Below are 21,495 nucleotides of genomic sequence, written 5' to 3'. Positions count from 1 at the left end.
CGACAGGAAAGGAGGGCTCTTTCGAGCTTCGTTAGCCCTCCGAAGAAACAGGGGGTGGGTGTAGCAGGCTTTGTATGCCGTCACCACGAAAAATACTAAACCACGGAACGTAGAACAAGGAAATTCTTACTGGAACAATCGGAATTGACCGCAGCGACGAAAAAAGAACTATGGATTGGAAACTCGGGACTGCCGATCTCTCAACTTCCAAGCGAGCACTCGAATGCTCTCCGACCTATTGAAGAGCCGCAAGTTCGTCGTCGTAGCGCTGTAGGAGGTGTGCTGGAAGAGCTCAACGGTACGTATGTTCAGAGATGGACATACCATCTACCAGAGCTGCGGCAACACACACGAGCTGTGTACAGCTTTCATAGTGATGGGCGAGATGCGGAAACGGGTGATTGGGTGGTGGCCAATCAATCCTCGAATGTGCAGGTTGAGAATCAAGGGCCGATTCTTCAACATAAGCATCATCAACGTGCACAGCCCTCACCTCAGAAGTACCGATGACGACAAGGCTGAATTCTATGCGCAGTTGGAGAGTGAATACGACTGCTGCCCAAAATATGATATCAAGATCGTCATCGGGGATTTCAATGCTCAGGTCGGCCAGGAGGAGGAATACAAACCGGTGATTGGAAGGTTCAGTACACACCAACGGTCCAATGAAATGGGGCTAAGACTTATCGACTTCGCCGCCTCCCAGAATATGGCCGTACGTAGTACCTTTTTGCAGCACAGAATCCATCACAAGTACACCTGGAGGTCACCAAATCAGACAGAATTACAGATCGACCACGTTTTGATCGACAGTCGGCACTTCTCAGACATTATCGACATCAGATCCTATCGAAGCTCGAACGTTGACTCGGACCACTACCTAGTGATGGTTAAGATGCGCCCAAGACTCTCTGTTGTGAACAACATTCGGTACCGACGCCAGCCTCGGTTAGATCTCGCGCGGCTGAAGCAGCCAGACGTCGCCACAAGCTACGCGCATTCACTCGAAGCTGCGCTGCCGGAAGAGGACGAGCTGGACGAAGCCCCCCTCATGAATTGTTGGAACACTATCAAAACAGCCATCAGCAGTGTAGCGGAGAGCTCCATCGGGCAGGTGGCCCGGAATCAGCGGAACGATTGGTGTAGGAGCGTGATGGATTAGGAGAACGCTGCCCGGGCGGCCAAGATGCGCAGTGCCATACATCAGAACGTGGAAAGACACAAACCGAAGAAGATGCAGCGAAACCAAATCTTTCGGGAGAAAAAGTGCTACCTGGAAGAGTAAGAATTTGCAGAGTTGGAGCGGCTGTATGGTTCTCAGGAAACGCGAAAGTTCTACCAGAAACTGAACGGATCCCGCAAAGTCTTTATGCCGCGAGCTCAATGTGTCCGAAATGTGTCGGAATAAGACTAGCAGTATTCTGACGGACGATCGTGAGGTGATCGATAGGTGGAAGCAGCATTTCGACGATCACCTGAATGGCGCCCAGGCGGAGAGCCATGGCGGCGGGGAAAGCGATTTCGACGGTGCAACAAACGGGGAAGAGGTGCCAGCCCCAACGATAGGCGACGTTAAGGAGGCCATCATACAGCTAAAGAACAAGAAGTCAGCTGGAAAAGAAAGGATCGGAGCAGAGCTTATTAAAATGAGACCACAAAAGCTGGCCGTTTCTCTACACCGACTAATTGTTAGAATGTGGGATACGGAACAGCTACCGGAGGAGTGGAAAGATGGGGTTATCTGCCCGATCTATAAAAAGGGCGACAAGTTGGACTGTGAGAACTATCGAGCGCTTACCTTCTCAATGCCGCCTATAAAGTGCTGTTTCAAATCATTTTCCGCCGTCTATCACCAATTGCGAATAGATTGGTGGAAACTTATCAAGCCGGCTTCGTCGAAGGTCGGTCTACAACGGATCAAATATTTACACTGCGGCAAATCCTTCAAAAGGGCCGTGAATACAGAGTTCCCACGCATCATTTGTTCGTTGACTTAAAAGCCGCATATGATACCATCGACCTGAAAGAGCTATGGAAAATCATGGACGAGAGCAGCTTCCCCAAGAAGCTCATCAAACTTATTGAATCTACGATGGATGGTACACAGTGCTGTGTTCGGATTTCGGGTGGATTGTCAAGTTTATTCGAATCACACAGAGGGCTTCGTCAACGTGATGGCCTTTCATGCTTGCTGTTCAACATAGCGCTACAAGGTGTTATGAACCGAGCGGATATCAACACGCGGGGCATGATTTTCAACAAATCTAATCAATTCGTCTGCATTGCCGATGATATGGATATTATCGGCAGAACATCTGTGGCGGTGGCTGAACAGTACACCTGATTAAAGCGCGAAGCAGAAAAGATTGGGTTAAAGGTAAATACGTCTAAAACAAAGTACATGCTGGCCAGCGGAACCGGCGTCGCCAACAGGCTTATTAAAGCAGCGTCTTACCTCGAGGCCTACTGGGAGGCGAAAGGAGATCTCAAATATTCTAAATTTCATTTCATTTTTCGTTTAGGCGTAGGTCCATAAACTATGCCCACGTACAATATTTTATGCAATTTTGGAACGGCGTTCGGTTTAATTCTGATTCCAGCATAATTCTAGCATCTGTGTGGTTCAAAGGGTTATTACTAGCGGCGAGCCACACGTCCTATAGGGAGGAGTGGGTTCGAATCCGGTTGTAATGCTCCGATTACAGCTTGATTCGATCTATGGAATCCCCCAGCTTGGATGAAATTATTGCGGTACACAATTCCTAAACGTTGCTTCATATGACCCTCTCTTACCTCCTCATCTTTCGCTCTTTCCCCTTCACTTCTGGTCACAATCAGTTAGATCCTGTCGACTCTTTGTTTCACTACTTTCTTCTACCGTTCCCTCCATAAATTTTAAGACTACCGTTATAAAAACTTAACTGTATGCCTGACATCATTGCAAGGTCAAGACAAAAAACAACAAGGTTGGTCTAAGGCTCTTCTGCTACCATGGCCGTGTGGCTCAGCCATCTCAGTTTCGAGATCAGGCATATGGGAATCACGCAGCATCGCACCTTCTAGTTTAGCTACTCAATAGAGTATTACCGGGTATGGTCGCGTGGAGGCGCTAGGTAGGAGTTTGGGCTAACAAAAGCCATGCTGGTCGCTTTCTAGTTTGTCCTCTCTTTGAATTCAGCCAAAAGTTGATTGGGAATAACAAAATACGAAGCAGAGCGAAGCGCAGAGCGAAGCAAACATCCACTGTAATGTGGATTAACTTTGCTTTTTTATACCACATTATGCAGACATTTAGCCGATTGCAAAATAATCGTATAAAAACTGATCTCTCCCAAAAAAAATCACACTATAACGAGAGGGTAAGTAGGTATTACGAATTCCACAACAGACCTGTGAAATTCTTGCCGCTGGAAACCAGTAATATAGGTAAGTACCGATAAACTGTCACTTTTCATGGTGCCAACAGCGAAAGTCAATGCCAACACGTTTGGCAGTCTTTTTCGACCGAAGGAAGCCGCTGCTGAATAGGATTTTGATAGGGTGCGCGTTTTCAGAGCAGATTCGCCAGCTGAAATGTTCAAGGAACTTCGTTGAGACAGGACAGAATGGCTCACAGTGTGATAAATGTTTAAAGTTTAAATTGCTTTATGTGGTTCTTGACAGAATGACTTACAGCATAATGCATTTGCTTTGGTTCCGATAGTAAATCGAAAAACGGAAACCAATGCCGCTTTGCTAATATAATTATCAACTTTCATGGTATGCAAATAGTATAAATTATACAAATAAACCTAGTGAAAGAAAGACACGACCAGGGACTAGCTCGTCGAGAAAAAAGTGTAAATAGTAAAACTTGCTGAGCGCCACGTAAAAATCGAGGTCATCAGGAAATGACGTTCATTGTCTTAAGATTACGAATGGATTGCCATGGCTGTTGACATATTGATTAGCAAAATCGGCAATGATTTGCCAAACGAAATTTTCAGCAGTTCAGTCTGCCTATCACTGGTCAGGTTAGGTTAAGTTTGAAATGGGGCTTCTATAAGCGGTATATGAAAGTGAAAGAAAGGGTACTCAAATCGATATGGTAGGTATCACTTTTGTAATTTTTCGACTATCACCCTTGCGTACTGTGCCATTCGCTCGCTTCATGCTGAATTTCTCCCAAGTTCAGATTTTTCATCTGTGAATCATTCAAGTGCTTGTTAATCCTTTCCCTATTGCCAGCGTATAAAGTGAGCAGGAACTGCTCTGTGATTAGCTACTATGTATTTTACTAGGTAAATGAAGTTGATGAACTTTACAAATTCAGACGAGCTCACGCAGTAGCCGGTTCACTGCTGTCCGAGATCATGGAAGAGTCAAAGTTGATCAGCACCTTGTTATAGTATGGTTGTCTCTATGACTTTGGCATAACATTTCGTTATTTCGATTAAATTTAAAATCGGAAAAAACTGATATCACTATTTTAAAATAAACTTTTAATAAGAAAAGTTTATACCTTTTTATTCCATACATGATTGTTATAAGTCCTATGTTACTTTGTTGACCTTACTATTATGATTAATAATATGCTACAGCAATGCAGTGTGACCGATGCTGCTATATAGAGACAATCATGATGATGTCGTTTGAGTGTTGATATATTGCCAGTTTTGTGCTCTAGGCAGACGGTCAGAGATGCAGCATTACTAACCCGTTTAGTCTACTGAGACAGCAGAAGCTGTTTATCGATTACAAGTTGCATTGTAGGAAGCACTTTTTAATTTATTGCAAATGACTGCATTACTTTAATCAACAAGATTTTGCGACTAGTATTTTCATTATCAATGTTAGCAGGTTGCACAAATAACAGAGGTTGACATTTTAAACATGTTTCGGTGTGTAAAAATGCATTACAAAATTTAACATTTCATTTTTAAGGGTTTAAAAAATTATCGAAATATTTAAAATTGAGTTTTTTTTTTAAATATTTCGGAGTCGGAGAGAGATGAAAATCGTTCCGATTGATTAAGATTGGCAGCAAAATAAAGTATCAAATTATAAAGTTGACTAAGACTAAGCGATGCATCAATTGGAAATAGAAAGTAGATTGTCCATACCAGATTCTTGCAATAATCTTCTTCCCATGAGTATTTTGCTTGAGCAATGATGTAACGTATATTTGCACTCAGCATTGTCACAGTGCAAACAATTTTCGCACTAATAACTCTATCCGACGTAAAAATTCCTTTCTCGCATGTCTTTGGCGTGCTGTTTACAGGTGTCTAAATGCCGTTCGTGCTCATGTGGAACTCACCTATTTGCTTTTGTATCATTCCAACAATTTTGAGGCATTTTCCAATCATCGATTAGTCGAGTTCAAGCTATTCGGATAACCCAAGAAGTGTTTAGCACAGGTCTTCATCAAATAACACCATCGGTTCTTCATAATCGAACTTCTTTGGTTGTCTAGGACGCTATTAGTCAAGACGCTTACGTATTGTATGCACCTTAGTGAAGTCAAATTTATAGGTAGTTACATGATAAAACCAGCTGTTTAAGTATTTTTATCTCCTAAGTTGTACACTAAGATATTTGTTAGTGCGGTTGTTTGGGGTGGTTGGTTTGTAAGCAATTTATGTTAAGCGATCTTTTGAATCTAATTAACTAATTAATATTTTCAAGCATTAAGTGCAAACCACCGCAAAAAAATCCTTAGTGATACTGACACTGCATAAATCCTACTTTAATTTAGCTCCCTTAAACAACTACCACAACAAGTATTGTTGAAACTGCATTAAGCATAACAACTATCCGGCTTTTATCCGGTATACGAACCAGATCAAACCGCCTTTAATAATAAGAAGAAAAAAGTTGTAAGTACCTATATAACCAGCGAACGACATCGGTTCGCTGTAAGTATATCGCAGTGCATAGTGCGACTGATCCTCGCCGACTCGGAGCTCCCAACCAGCGAACGGCGCGACACGGTGGCATTCGTGCCGTTAGCTGCAGTGTTACTGCCATATTGTGTCCTAACGAAAGGCACGAACCCATTTTCCAGCAGTCGGTGGCGTCAGCAGGGTGATTACTAGGTTTATGAACGTTCGTAGATATATTGATCACGTTGGTTTACAAAATCCGGAAAAAACTATATGACAAAGTGTGTTTCCGGAAAAGATGTGAAAAGCCTGTTCCGGTTCGTTGCCTTTATTAGCATTCAAACACATCTAGAGAATTTTTGCCTACAGTGGACCCTTTACCTATAATGGACCTTGGGTATAAGTTCGACGTTTATCAGCTTGTACTTCTTACTTGTTACAAAACTTAAGCTGCATTTTATTATTAATGTATAGATATATATATGTATGTATGTATGTATGTATGTATGTATGTATGTATGTATGTATGTATGTATGTATGTATGTATGTATGTATGTATGTATGTATGTATGTATGTATGTATGTATGTATGTATGTATGTATGTATGTATGTATGTATGTATGTATGTATGTATGTATGTATGTATGTATGTATGTATGTATGTATGTATGTATGTATGTATGTATGTATGTATGTATGTATGTATGTATGTATGTATGTATGTATGTATGTATGTATGTATGTATGTATGTATGTATGTATGTATGTATGTATGTATGTATGTATGTATGTATGTATGTATGTATGTATGTATGTATGTATGTATGTATGTATGTATGTATGTATGTATGTATGTATGTATGTATGTATGTATGTATGTATGTATGTATGTATGTATGTATGTATGTATGTATGTATGTATGTATGTATGTATGTATGTATGTATGTATGTATGTATGTATGTATGTATGTATGTATGTATGTATGTATGTATGTATGTATGTATGTATGTATGTATGTATGTATGTATGTATGTATGTATGTATGTATGTATGTATGTATGTATGTATGTATGTATGTATGTATGTATGTATGTATGTATGTATGTATGTATGTATGTATGTATGTATGTATGTATGTATGTATGTATGTATGTATGTTTGTATGCCACCATCATTTCTAGGATTTACCAATGTATGCAAGAAGAATGATTGAATCGAAATTGTTCACCGAGCAGCTTTGGCGTAAATGTTGTGAGAAGGGCCAAAAGGGGTTGGGTGGACTCGTAAGCAGAGGCACTTACGCACATTCCACGGGTAGATAAGAATCCCTTCCAACATAAACATCCGGTTACTTGATCAACGATTTCGCGTACACTTGCGTGATGGGGAAAAAGGAGAAGGACGTGTAAAACTCCTATCGGGCTTTTAGGGGGGGCGCATCTTCCAGGTGATTCAGATAGATCACACACGTCCGTCCTCCAGCCCTCTATTCGTTTAACACCCCTGATTTCTTGAACGGTTTATGCATAACTTGATATTTAATGATGAAAAGCGTGTAGGGCGCAATATCTCTGCATATAAGCGTTGGCAAGAGAAAATGCTTATCAACTTAGGGACTGTATTGACTCGTTTCATAATGCCTAATTTTCATTTTCAGGTATAATAAATTCTAAATTCAAGTTTGTCACGTGGTTCCGTAAATCTTGCATGTGCATATTATTTTTTGATAAAAATTAAATTACGGCTTATGACCATTTATTATATTCAATTTATAAAAAAGGTATATTTTATATCTTAATTTTCCTAATTATGACTTTACAAGAAAATTTTCGAATATCTCATATAATTGGTGATTGCATACTGAGTGTCGTTTCGTATAGCAATGTAGCATTGTTCGTTTTCGTGCCTCGCTCGTTGCATTTTTCCGACAGCGGTGGTTTTTGAAGATCATTAAATTAACTTGGGCACACTTAATAATGACGCGTTTACAAACCAGAATGTATATTGAAGCGTTTTAAACGACGCATTAGATACGTGAAATCGTTACTTAGGAATATCGCGCGCATCACTACCATTATATGATAATCGAATATCAAAAACTAGATAGCTCTTGAACAACTCCCAGATAGTCCCAGTAGTCAGGGTTTTTAAGTATTTTTTATGATCGAAGGACGCCAAATGTTACTTGCGCAACCATAGTTTTCGATGTAATTGCCAAATTGATACGTTTGTCTCAGGACGTCTTTCTCATAGTTTTTTTAATATCAATATTTCGGATTTCTTAAAATTGAATAGCATAATGGAACCACTCCAAATATAAAAAAATAGAAAGCATCGTAAAGTTTAAACATAATTATGATCCAGTAACACAGTTATAGCACAAAAAGAACATAAAAAAGAATAAATAACAGTACATAACAGAAAACGGGTTGTATGGACCAGAGCACTCACATTGAAAATATTTATATTAAAAATATCCACAATCTAAGAAAGCATTCAACTATGACCTACAATCCAAAGACAATAAATCAGTGCAATGACAGAAGTAATTAAAGAAAATCACTTAAAAATCATATCTTTAAAGTACACAAAAACAATAACATCAATGAATGGGAGGGTCCACCAGGGTACTTGTTTCAAGCAGTGTGCTTAGGGAGAGTGAAGTGGTCAACTTCCTAAGGTTAACTTCGGCCCGGCTAACAACACATTGTGGATAATGAACGGGCGCTTCTCCCCACCTATTGGGGCCATTCTGCATTGGGAGGGGTTACTCAACGATTGACTCATGTGATCTAGTTTCTGGAAGGAAATTCTTAAATACCCTTGGTACGTGCAAGTGATGTTGCTTGCCGACCGATTCCCTTTTGGCCCTTCATACAGGAGCTGGTAAACGTGACCAATCGTTATGTTTGTACGATTCCCCCTGTCAAGATATTCCCATCGCTATGAACAGTTGTTCTGCTAAGATAGGTGGTAGTTCCCGTGCATACATACATACATACATACATACATACATACATACATACATACATACATACATACATACATACATACATACATACAATTTGATATTTAATGATGAACATGAACAACAATATAATAAGTGAAATTTAAATTAAAAGTTAAATATGATAATACATAATAAGTGTATGTAAAATGATGACCTTATATACAAAGTTTATGCTATGTTCACTTAGAACTTAATACAGCCCGGACTCGATTATCCGGGTGTTCATTTTTATTTTTAGCCCGGATAATCGAATCACCCGGATAATCGAGACATTATTTTTGGAACAATTTTTTTTTGCAATGTCAAGTTTTTTGACTTTTAGGTATCATAAATAATTTATTCATTATTGATCTATCTTCCCAAAAGTCAGAATATTTCTTTTTTACGATTTTTTCCACTGATAATTTTTTTTGGTACAAAATTATTGTTATGTGTTATGATTTTCAATATTTAGGTGTTATAGGGTAAGGTGTTACCAGTAGTGGCGCATTTAGTAGTAAAATTCCAAATTTTTGGTCAAAATACTGTGATATCAGAACAAATATACATGCACATGCGCACGATATGATTGAAACATTGTTAATCTTACTAAAAATGATGATTGGAGTCATTAGAAATACGAATTTTGTTAAAGAGAAAGATTTTTTCTACCATCATTGGTTTGCCTATAGTGGTGGTATGGGTCCTACCGAGGTCCCTAGAGTGGAGGCATCGTGAGCCCATAATGGAGGCAACACATTAAACATTCAATTACTGCAATAAAAATTTATACAAACTGGCCCTGCTTGTTTGCATGAGATTACGTACACACTTTATATGCTCGACAGATTTAAATTTCTTAAATTCATAAATAAATAATATCAGAAAAGATAAAATTCAAAACCTACTTTAGCAGCTATGCAAAATTAAATTTCAATCAGGAAATCTTAACAAAACCGGCGAAAAATTTCTACAAATTTCATTTTACCGCGTCAAGTGACGATTATATCAAGTAAACCTGTAAAACCCATGTATAGATTATATTTACATTATGTAGAATCATAAATTCATTTTATCTCATAAAGGGCGTATTTTATTCAAGTACCACCACTATTGGTACTACCTCCACTAAGGGTACGCTTACCCTAAATGATTTTTTTATTATTGATCAATCTCCCCTAAAGTCATAAGATACCTTTTTTGCAATTTTTTTTATTAATGATTGATGATGATGATGATGATGATGATCATGACGATGATGATGATTTTTGAGTAAAAAAATTGATTTTATTATCACAGGATTTATTTTTGTTTTATTCGCCGATAAAAGGGATATAAGAAAGGAATTTTGTAGCTTTAGGGAGGTGAATCAATACTTGTCAAGTAAGAATCATCATGTAGCATGATGGTTTAAAATAAATCATCGAAAAAAAAATATTTCTTTTTTCACCCGGATAATCGAGTTTAAAAAACCGGATAATCGAATCCCCGGTTAATCGAATCCCCGGATAATCGAGTCCGGCCTGTATAAGGTAAAATATGTATAAAAAGTGTATGTAATATAATGAACATTGAGCATGTTTCACTAAATCGGTATAGTCTGGGGATATTTATAAGCAAAATTACTGTTTTTTAAAATTAATCATACAACAACCAGAATGACGAAAAATATATTCTGCTCCACTTAACCGTAAAACATGAGGGGCTCTGTAGCCGCAAGGTTACCGAGTCTGCTTTGACAAGCGAATGGTCATGGGTTCGAATCTTAGTAGAATCAGGCCATTCGATGTCAAAGTGACTTTAGCATGGGTTTATTCTCAGGCCCCTCATCGCCCTTCCTTCATGCTGAGTTCTATATTATCCCGATATGGCCTATTGACAGTGCAAAAATGAGACCCTTATAGTAAAAATGCACTGGTTTGCTACGCCAGGGATGACTATAATTGGGGACTGTGCGCTGTCATGTGGAACGAGGTGGGTAAAGTAGAGTAAAGTATTGAAAGAAGGGTACCCAATTACACACAAGCACGCATAAAAAAAAAATTCAATAAGCATATCGCTCACTCAATAGCGACTATAGCCAAAATAAATGCAGTGCGGGTTATACAACAAACACCCGGGCGATATCACAATAGATCTAACCATAATGGTCGCAGTGATGAGTCCATACAGGAAAAAAAAAACCGTAAAACATTGCTTTCCAACCGTAAGAAATTCTATGGCGTATGCGACATTAACTTGAGGTAGTCTGTCTTAATATCTTTATTTAATTCATGGTATAATTAATGTAATGAAATCTAATCTTCTCCAGCTCCTCTAATGACAGTATCCAGTATAGGGTGATTTAAATATTTTGGACAGGCGTTACGCGTACTCTACTTTGGACTTTTACGGCAAAATCAAATGGAAAATGTCCAAAATAGAGGAGGCGTAATGCTTGTCCAAAATACATAAATCACCCTACTAGCGAATATACTACTCTGCTACACTCGCTACAGTTACAGCTGCATTATATTATTAATGCCCTTAAATCGACATTTTCAGCAAGTGAAGGTCCAAAGCAAAAATGTCGCCATTAGTGGACCCTCTCAATACAAAATACAATATAATTCCTACAATGGACCCGATCGTCATCCTATTGTAAACCACAAGGATTCATAAAAGCAAAACGGACATTCCAATCTGTTTTGAAAAATATGTAAAATATAGTGATTTGCAGCATTGATATTTTTTAGGTTTAATCGAGAGTTCTTAACATTGTAAGTGACATCGGTGGAGTATTTAGGAGTATCAGTTCAAGATGGTTCATAGAAGAAGACAACTCAAGCACTAAAGGGTTCACTAATGGTCAAGTTATCATAAAATTGAATCCTGAAGGTGGAATTTTAGTAGAAGCCCCCTTATTTCAAGTCAACTCAATCACCGTTTAATTACGTGGTGCACAAAGTCGTAAATAAATTTTAAACTTACTGGATATTGAAGCGCTTCTGATAACATTTTTGCGCATTTATATTGGAGGCTGCTCGTCATCATAGGGTAAAGAACCGGTTTTAAGCAATTTAAGCGGGTCACTGATTGTTTTACCTTATTACAAGCGATGGGCTGACTAAGTTGGGGATATCAGCATACCAATCTTGTTGCTACTTTTAGTTCTTCAAGCTGTTACCACTGGAAGACACTATTATTTAGCGAAACATTTGATTTTTTGCTTTAACCCTCTAGTGCCCAAATTTTTGATTTGCTTGAAAAAATTTTAAAATGCTCATTTCGTGGCCAGAATAATGGAAAAAATATTCTCTAGTTACTAAGTTCAGGAATAGTTTGATTATTTATAAAAATTCGTAACCCGCCAATTGGCGGGGTTGGGCACCTGGGCGCAAAAAAGTTGCAAAATCAAATTTTTCGATTTAATTCGGGACATCGATTTTAGAACATCTATAACAGTGCTAGTATTTATGAAACTAGTTATAATGAGCTTCAACTGAAATTTTTGACCATATGGCCGATTCCAGGTCCCGGACAAGTTCCTTCGAAAATCCGTTCCGTGCTTGAATCAGAAAAGAAACCCTCCCCGGGCCCGGAACCGGTCATACGGCCTCTGAGAGACATGAGATTATCGCCAATCGCTATTTTGTCGAGTGCTGATGTTTTTTGATATGCGACACGACATAATTTACTGATGCTGAAATGTCCCTTTATGGGAACCGGTTCCGGATTTATAATGTCCCCCCGGATTCGGATGGCGCGCACCTCATAACTGCGGCAAAGTAACTGATATGTCCACAGTCGATGATATGTTTACAAAAATCAACAGATTTCAAACAAGTTTTAAATATTTGGTAACTTTATCTCACGGTCGCCCAAAGAACTCCAAAATAACTCCGGGACCATAAGACATATGGCTATTATCTATAGATATTATGAAAATAGAAAATATTTCCGGAAAAACTCCCAAATTTGGTGAAAAAATATTGAAAGATAAAAAAGTTACGTCCATTTTAGTGAATTTTGCAGTGCTAAAAATGATGTAGACCCTAGAGGGGTTAATCGAAGCGTCTTGCGGAGGAAAACTAGACTTGACTTCCAGCTTGAATGCATCATTGAATCTCCTTACCCGTAATATTGTCGGCGGTGACCAGAGATCCCAAATATATGAACTCATCAACCACTTCTAGTTCATCGTTGTCTATAGTCATTGCCCGTGGGAAGCGAATCTTTCCAAACAGACACAGAAACAGTTGTATTTTGAAATTTGGCAGTGAATTCAGCAGAATCACCACGATCTTGCTTATTGATCAGTCCTTATCAGTAAGCAGTTTGCTTTTGGGGATTCTATTACTCCGAATAGTACCCAGTCGTATATTCCTCTCGAGTTGAGATATAAAATCAATGGTAATGTCGTGTAATAATAATCGAAAAATATGATTTTTAAAATCTGGCAAAATTTTAGAAAGGCGAACAACAACATTAGTAGCTGCTCCCAAGTCAGGATTGCCTGCACCAAAATATGCTTTGAAACTGTAACCTTTGAAAAACCTTTAGAGTCTGATAGAACATGAAACTTAAATCCTCATTTATGTGATTTGTTTGATAAATTGGGTTTTTCATTTTTGTAGTACACATTTGTTCACTATAATCGTTTATCGACTGGTAATTCATTCAATTTGTTCATTAACACAAACTGATTAAGCGGTATAGACTAAAATTTGCGGTTTTAAAATGGTCTATGATAGATCCCATTTTGAATAATATTGTCTTGCTTATCAAGATTTTGTCGTTAAGCAGTAAAATTCGCCGGGTTTCAATGAATCTGTTTCTTGGTTATAGGGTTATGATTTTCAAATACCATAAAATGCAAAAATGTTTTGTGATATAGCTATAAAGCGTTATATTGCAGCTCGTCAAAAAGGCGCACTGAAAATTAGGTGATAAGTCCTCTAAATTCCCCTTTCATATTGATGCCACTGCATGCTTGTGTATTTTTCAAGGCATATAAAAGAAGTTAACGAGCCCTATAACAATAATTTGTAGCTTAAACTCGAAAAAAATCAATAAATACAACGAAAACAACACATTGTCAAATTACCAAAAAAAAAAGTTGACGTTGCTGCCCAACCCCGCCAATTGGCGGGGTCAGTTCCTTGATAAAACTCGACCAGTTCCTAAACTTTTTATCGTAAATTTCCTTTTTTACCATGAAGTACAACTTATCAGCTACTCACCAATAATTTTTTCGTTTATTTATTCCAAGAAATAAGCAATTTACAACAATTTGAATTTCACTCTGCAGAGCAAAATAATTTTTTTCTCAGTTTTCTGGCATTTTTCAAGTTTTGCACGAAATATCTGTTTCAAATTAACGTAATAAAACAAACAAACCACTCGAATAGTTAGATTAGACTATAATGAGAAGATATGGGTGGATCTCAACATAAAACGAATAAGCATAGTAGATTTACAACGATTTTGCTGAAGCCCGCCAATTGGCAGGGTTGGGAACTAGAGGGTTAAAAGTTGGAGCGATGGAACTAATTTTGATCAGATCGAACATCTTTTCACCCCCAAGGTGCTTTTTCAAGCAGTCCTGGAATTTGAATTTTTATACGCCCCCACAAAAAACCTCTCCACTTTTACTCCTATTCAGTAAGTCCGCGTACCTATCCGCCACCTATTTTGCTTCCTACTAATCGGCATATTCTTGCAACAACTCTTATGGAAGTTTTACAGCGGAATACAACTATGTGAGGCTGTGCTGAGTCGATCGACTAGAATCGACTAAGTTGGCTGGATAATGAATTAGAGCTGGCCTGCGGAACCAGACGAAATAGGTTGATTAATCGGGAGATGAAAATTATCACAGAGGTGGATTAGTTTGTGCATAAAATTGAGCAGCCTACAGAACCAGGCTAAATCGGTGGACAAATTGAATGATGAATTACTTAAATACAACAGAATAAGCAAATCTATCGATGCATAAAATTAGTTACCCTACGATATCACACTAAACACGATGATTTGTATATCATACCAATATAGCTACAAGAATTAATCCGAAACTAACAAAGTTTGTGAATGTGTGGTTCACTACAGCAACAAACACATAGATGTAGCTGTCATTTTTCTTGTTACTTTAAGGTTGTTACTCTTTTCGTCTAATGCACGGTCATAAGACGAAACGAGCAATAGATTATTACTCAAAAGTAACAAAATATTCCCCGTAAGTGTTGGGTGTAGAAACAGTTTCAAGTCATCGGCGTACACAAGTCTGCAACCGATATCGAATAGCAACGTGACGCCATTGAAAGACAGTGAAAAAAGCAGTGGTCCTATATTCTACCTAGCGGAACACCTGAGGAACAGGTGAATTGCGCAGAAATACATAAACCAAGCTTCACGCGCAATACCCAATACAATACAATATTGCTGAAAAGCTGGTGCATCATCAGGGTTGAAAAAAATGGGTCAGATTTGTGTGTTCAGTGATGGCACCTCAGAGTTGACGCGATTAATTCGACGAACTGTAGGCGTCATACACTGCTGGTTTTGTTGGTCCCTGACATTTTAAACTCGGAAGACTTGTTCAAAATGTTCAGTCCAACTCTGTTCTGTACGGCCAGTTAGTAACTGACCTGCGCTGTCCTTTAGCGGTATTTTTTGTATTCATCCTGGCACCACTAAGGCGGCGAGAAATATCCTACAACAGACGGCAGGGCCGGCGCTTCCCTTAAGCAAAACAAGCAGTTGCTTGGAGCCACTTTGAAGGGGGCGCCATTTCGGCTACATTAAAAAAACGGGAGCATTAAATAAATAAGTGGTTAATATAAAACTCTCCTCATTCTTCTTTAGCAGCATAGAGCCGGGATGGCTCGTGCTGTGCCTAGAGTTACTTTTTGTTGTACTTGATCCTGGGCTACTTGTTGTCAATTCGTTGAGTGTCTCGATAGAAGTAAGTCGGCTTCAACCTGGTCGAGCCAACTAACACGTTGGGTCCCTCTGCACAGTCGTCCGGTATTCTTGCGACGTGACCGGCCCACCGTATTCCATCGGTTTTCGCCAGATCTACTACGTGGATCTCTCTAAGTTCATGGTTGATACGCCTACACCATGCTCCGCTTTTCGTTTGTACTCCGCCAAAAAACCCTAGTTACAATGCTACAAAATTACAGCCTGGATTATTCTGATAAAAACTTATTTCCAACAAAACTTAACAATTAAAACACTTAGATAAGCGGGGCAGGAAGGTCGATTAACGTTATTAAATTATTTAGAAATTTTTCGGGAGAAATTTTTGAATCTCTTTAAAATCAGGAATCAGCAGATTCTAATCGAACTTTTTTGTTTTTGAAGGTCTATCATTCTGATAGGATATGAAATGGGGAAGGCAACTAGGAAAAAGCGCCCAACATAGCTCTAGCCATCCTAAGCCCCTACCTAGCGCCTCCACGTGGCCATACCAGGAAATACTTCAATTTGTATAATTGAGTAGCCAAGCTAGGAGGGGCGGGGTCGTGCGGTTTTCAGTTCCTAACCTTAGAAATGTAATTTTAGGCAACCATTAAACCACACGACTTTATTTTCAAGTATTATATGATTTAAACTAATATTTTTGGCAAACTAATCTATTTTCAGAGAGCGAAATAAGGCGCTATATCCTTGGCCAATTGCAGCCTGGTTTCTGGTCTAAAAGCCATTAGTTCATCCCTGAGGGTCCGGAGTATCACTTAACCTTTATTAGCAAAGATACTCCCAACGACTGTAAATTAATCATTATCTATGTATATAGAAAGCGTTTGGTTTGGTTCTAGTAAGGTCGTCTGCGAAGGCTAAGAGTTAGCTACTCTTGCTGAAGATCGTTCCTCTCGTTTTTATGCCTCGCCGGATCACACCTTCAATAGCGATAATGAATGCAATATCTATCCGAATAAATTTACCTTATATTTACTACTAAATTCTGGGGCGCCATTTTAAGGATTTGCTTGTAGTGACAATAGGATCGTAGCAACTGGCCCTGCAATTGTCTTGTATTCTAACAGCTGGCTGCGAAGTCTGTCGTATAAAAAAAAACAGATTATGACAAACCTCATGTCAGATCATGTTCATTGCATGATTGCGTTGAGAAATATAACAGATACAGACGATTGGCTGTGTGAATCGTATGAATCACAATACAAACAACATGTGTGACCTTTTTTGATCGACTGCTCAGACTGTTTAGAGAACAAAATCTTATGATCAACGCTAAAGATTCACTGTTTGTCATGATCTGTACGGATCGTGATCTGTGCGTGTGGCGATAACTCACAGATTTTATCAAAATCACTGATCTTCCATCCCTGGTTACGATGCAAATTGTGGCTTGGTACCTCTCAAACCAACCCGGATATACGACATCTGGTCTTGTAATTACGAAACTTCTGCCATTTTCGGCACGTCTCTCAATGACAGCTTCAGGTTACGATAAAAAAGTTAACCCTCTAGTGCTTAAGTTTTGTTCCAGTTTTCAAGAATTATTTAACTTTCGCACCAAATAAATGTTTCAAACTAACATAACTATGTATTTGAATGGATATGTCAGATTATAATGAGAAGGTAAAAGTATATTTATAGAGATTTGAAGAGAAATACCTCTAACCCGCCAAATTTCAGGGTTGGATACTAGAGGTTTAAGTAGATGCTCTGTTCGATATGCAAATTGAACAATAAATATACACTCAAAAGTGCAAATACATCTTTCAGATTTTTTGCTTCAATGAACAAACAGTCTAGCAAATAGGAAATAAATTTAGAATACTAATTCCATAGGGGAAGGGCGGTAAAGACGGACACCTTAAGGTCAAGAGTCAATGTCTACTCAAATATAACTGTATTGATTGCAATTTTCATACAAACTGAAACTTTAAGTCTCTGTCTAATAAAGTTACAGCGTGTACTAGAAAATTTCTTCCAAAATTTATACTTTTTTTAATATTATAAATATTATGTATAAATCAGAGTTTCTGCGCATGGGCGGGAAAGACGGACACTTGATATGGGAAAGACGGACACTCGCGAAAAGGTGTCACGCGCCAACGAATTATCAGTATTAAGAAAGATTAACATATTTCATCATGATATTTAGGAAAGAATTGGCTTGCGAAAACCCCCTGCTCAATTCCCCCTTTGAGCGAGGAAATAAAATGGTTCCCTTTTATAATCTTCATTATTTTAATTGGTGATGAATTAATCGTTTCTAAAAGTTGGCCTATTCCAACTGTTAAATGACTTCTGGATACTTTTACATGTATAATATGCAAGTATTTGCAATTTTAATCGTTGTTAGGCAAAATGAATACGGAATCTTTGTGTCCGTCTTTCCCTACCTTCGGGTGTCCGTCTTTCCCGACTTGGATACCATTTTTTCAAACTTCAATAACTTTTTACTGAATATTCAAAAATTCACTAGATTTCCAATGGACATTCAGTGAAGGGTCAAACTTATGTAATGTCGTCGATATAGCACGAAAGTATTGCTTTTTAACGATTTACCAGCTATTTTCTTCACACACAAAATTACATCGGTTAGCGTATTTAGGCATTTTTTCTTTGTTTTGCTTATAAATTTGACAGCTGCGCTGCTAGAAATCGGCAGTGTAATTCAAAAGTGTTTATTCAGTCTATAGAAACATTTCCCATCATTGGTTTGCTTCAAAAAATTATTGTTTATGAAATATGATAAGTGTCCGTCTTTCCCGCAGTGTCCGTCTTTACTGCCCTTCCCCTACATAGAGTCAAGGGCGTAGCAGAAATTATTCTCTGTGAGGCTTTACCAAAAATTTTTGATAAACCTGATCTTAATCCTAATTTTCGAAAAGTGTGAAATCGTTTTTACTCAAAAGCTGTTTGTAGTCAAAATTCGGAATGAGCTAGAACTAAATGTTCGTTATCCAACATAAGAGCTAGCGTTAGGTTTCCGTCGCAATTCGGCTTTATTGAATGCTCAGTGAGGTGCACCCATTCAAACCATTTCAATTTCCATCGATTCTGTTTCTGTTATAACTTTTAATTAGTTGCAACGATGGAAAAGATCTATCATTCATCGTGGAATGATAACTGGAAACGTAAAAAATATTCAACATCAAAGGAATAGTTCCCAAAACACTTCCTTGTGGAACACAAAGTAATACAGTAACGGAATTAGAACCGCAAAGTAAATTGAAGAATGTAATAAAACTAGTCTTGATAGTACTTTCTTAATAATTTTGTTATTTTATAATTTAACTTAATTAATCTCAGCATCAGCACTTCAAATTTGGCATGCAAAAAGTTCATACGTGCATAAAAAGTTTTCTGCATCAATTTATTATGAGCGTCTCACCTCAAAAGGCAGCCTGCCCACACCCGTTGTGCACGGCGGCGAGCCCACTATAGCCTTTAGGAGGCGCCGTTGGTAGCACACGTATCAGCACCGTTCGGCAGCGGCAGTGAAATGCCATGCCTGTATTAAAATCACCTTTCATTCTTCTATCGATCGTGCCCGTAGTCGGTCGTGTGTTTCGAATCTTACTGGCGCGGTTGTGCTGTTCCAGGTGTCGCGTGCAGTTTTTTTGGCTATCGTGAGAGATCCGCGGAACTTGACCGTTTCATATATCTATATTGCGAGTACACAGTTAAGAATCGAATTGTAAGGTGAGCGGTACACCGATCGTCGATTGCTGAAACGAAACACGAAATATCGGTTTTTGATTGTTTCGTTGTTTTCGCCGATGTGTAACAAGTTGTGGTTTTAAGCCTCGTGTTCTATTTTGTGTTATTTTACAGAATGAATTACAAACTGTTGGTTTGCTGTTGCCTTTTGGTGCCTCTGGTGGCGTCATTACCCCAAGAGGAAGGGCTTCGATCGTTACTGTTGCAGAGGTCTCGCCAGAGAAGTAAAGGTCAGTTTGCACAGACGGAAAACGATGGTAGGTTTCTGGGTGTGGGGAAGGATTGCTATCGTAACCGTCGACGCGAAACTCATAAACACACTAACCTTTATCATATCGATCAAAACCATCAAAATCATCTGAATTACTCTAATAATCATCACAACTATGATCATCATCATCATCACCATCACGAACATCATCACAGACGTAACCGTCGCATTAATGCAAATCATGTTCAACATAATTCACGCTTTTTTCATCATAAATCCATCGATGATAACCGGAGTGGAATGCAAAAGAGGCAAGGCTTTAGCAGTTTAACTGATGCACAAAAGCTGCTTTTAGACGCAGAAATCGGTGTGGTGGCACAAAGGCACGAGCTGCAGTTGCGCCAGCTTGCATTCGGGAACTTTACGTCCTTCAGCGAGTATTTTCTCGATAACTTGAAGAAGAGTAATACTGCCGTAAAGTTTGCATTTGCACAAGACTTAGGCGACAGTGGTGGTAGTACGACGAGCGAAATCCCGTTTTACGATGAAATAATCGATGATGGTAAACTAGCTGTTGTTGGTGTTGGGCTGGGCGCCACTTCAAGTATTTCAGGTTACACCGAGTCGGCACCAGAGCCGTCGTCACTACCGCCTTCAGCTTCATTAACACTTGATCACGCGACAATCATAATTCCTGCCAAAGTATGGGGCGATGGTAGTGAGTCCAAGTTCGGACCTATTTTGGAATTTATTTTACAGCGAATTCAATCGATATTTTCAGTATATAAGCACGAAGATCAGAGTCGTCCTGGAATTCCAATTGCAGACAACCTAGAGACGAAAAATGAGGCAACCGAATCTACAGTGGATGCTGCACCAACGGGCACCACACCAACACTCACTAAGAAAGGGCTTCACTCATTGTTGTCATATAAAAAAAATCAATTGTTAGGTAAAGAAGCCAAAGCCAAAGCCCTTGCTGAAGGAAGTGAAAGCAGCACACCTTCCTCGTCGAGTACCGCTTCTGACTCCTCAGCTGCGTCAGATGATCTGTCCTCGACTTCAACCGGCACGACACGTCGTACTCGTCCCACACGTCCAGGTGGCAGTCGTGTTACTCCTACCCGCATTACCACTTCACGTACTCCAAGAACCACCACCAAACGTAGTGCGACAACATCAACCGAGGCTACCGTCTCGACAACGTCCAGGACAACACGAGCTCGTCGAGGACGTCCAACTAGACCATCGAAACTAGCGTCACTCAGCACTGCTGCCCAATCAGATGCCCCCACGTCAACTGCAGCGGCAGCGGCGGCGGCGCCGACAACGTCGACAACAACAACAACTACAACAACGACCACCACGACCAAAGCAGCCCCCTCGACTGCTGCAGCTCTTGTAGCTTCACCGGAAGCCACAGTTCCCGTATCTTCAAGTACCGGCAGCAGCAGCAGCAGCACATCGACTTCCACGTCAACGTCTACAACGACATCGACTTCGACTTCCACGCCAGATGCTAAACACAAGCCTGTTGCTACGAGCGAGGAAGATGACGCCGTTGTGATTACGGCGTCCTCGGCTGAGCTGTCCACCGGCGAAAACTCCGTCGCTCCTAAGTAGGATTCTTGCGCTGTCGCCGGAGCCTTGTGTTTGTTTCGCGTGTTATGCAATAGTCTAAAAATAAATTAAAATTTTTAAGTTGTGCAGAGTGGATTGTGATTGAATTTTTGGAGGTTTATCA

General features: G+C 39.2%; 1 protein-coding gene across 1 annotated transcript; it reads left to right on the top strand.

Annotated features, from left to right (window-relative positions):
- The first annotated feature begins 19,385 nt into the window (after positions 1 to 19,385).
- Positions 19,386 to 21,495, top strand: LOC128737743 (uncharacterized). The gene is made up of 3 exons (XM_053832447.1): positions 19,386 to 19,522; positions 19,655 to 19,797; positions 20,533 to 21,495. The coding sequence occupies exons 2-3, from the start codon at positions 19,656 to 19,658 to the stop codon at positions 21,372 to 21,374; spliced, it is 984 nt and encodes a 327-aa protein (XP_053688422.1). The 5' UTR covers positions 19,386 to 19,522; position 19,655; the 3' UTR covers positions 21,375 to 21,495.

The sequence above is a fragment of the Sabethes cyaneus genome, chromosome 2 (assembly GCF_943734655.1).
Source record: "Sabethes cyaneus chromosome 2, idSabCyanKW18_F2, whole genome shotgun sequence".
Classification (NCBI taxonomy): Eukaryota; Metazoa; Arthropoda; class Insecta; order Diptera; family Culicidae; genus Sabethes; species Sabethes cyaneus.
This window is presented reverse-complemented; position numbering and strand designations above follow the sequence as displayed.

Bases quoted from the DNA above. Each gene is read 5' to 3' on its own strand.
- LOC128737743 (XM_053832447.1), top strand. From the start codon at position 19,656: ATGAATTACAAACTGTTGGTTTGCTGTTGCCTTTTGGTGCCTCTGGTG. The intron at 19,798-20,532 runs GTAGGTTTCTGG...CGATATTTTCAG, and splicing joins TGCACAGACGGAAAACGATG to TATATAAGCACGAAGATCAG.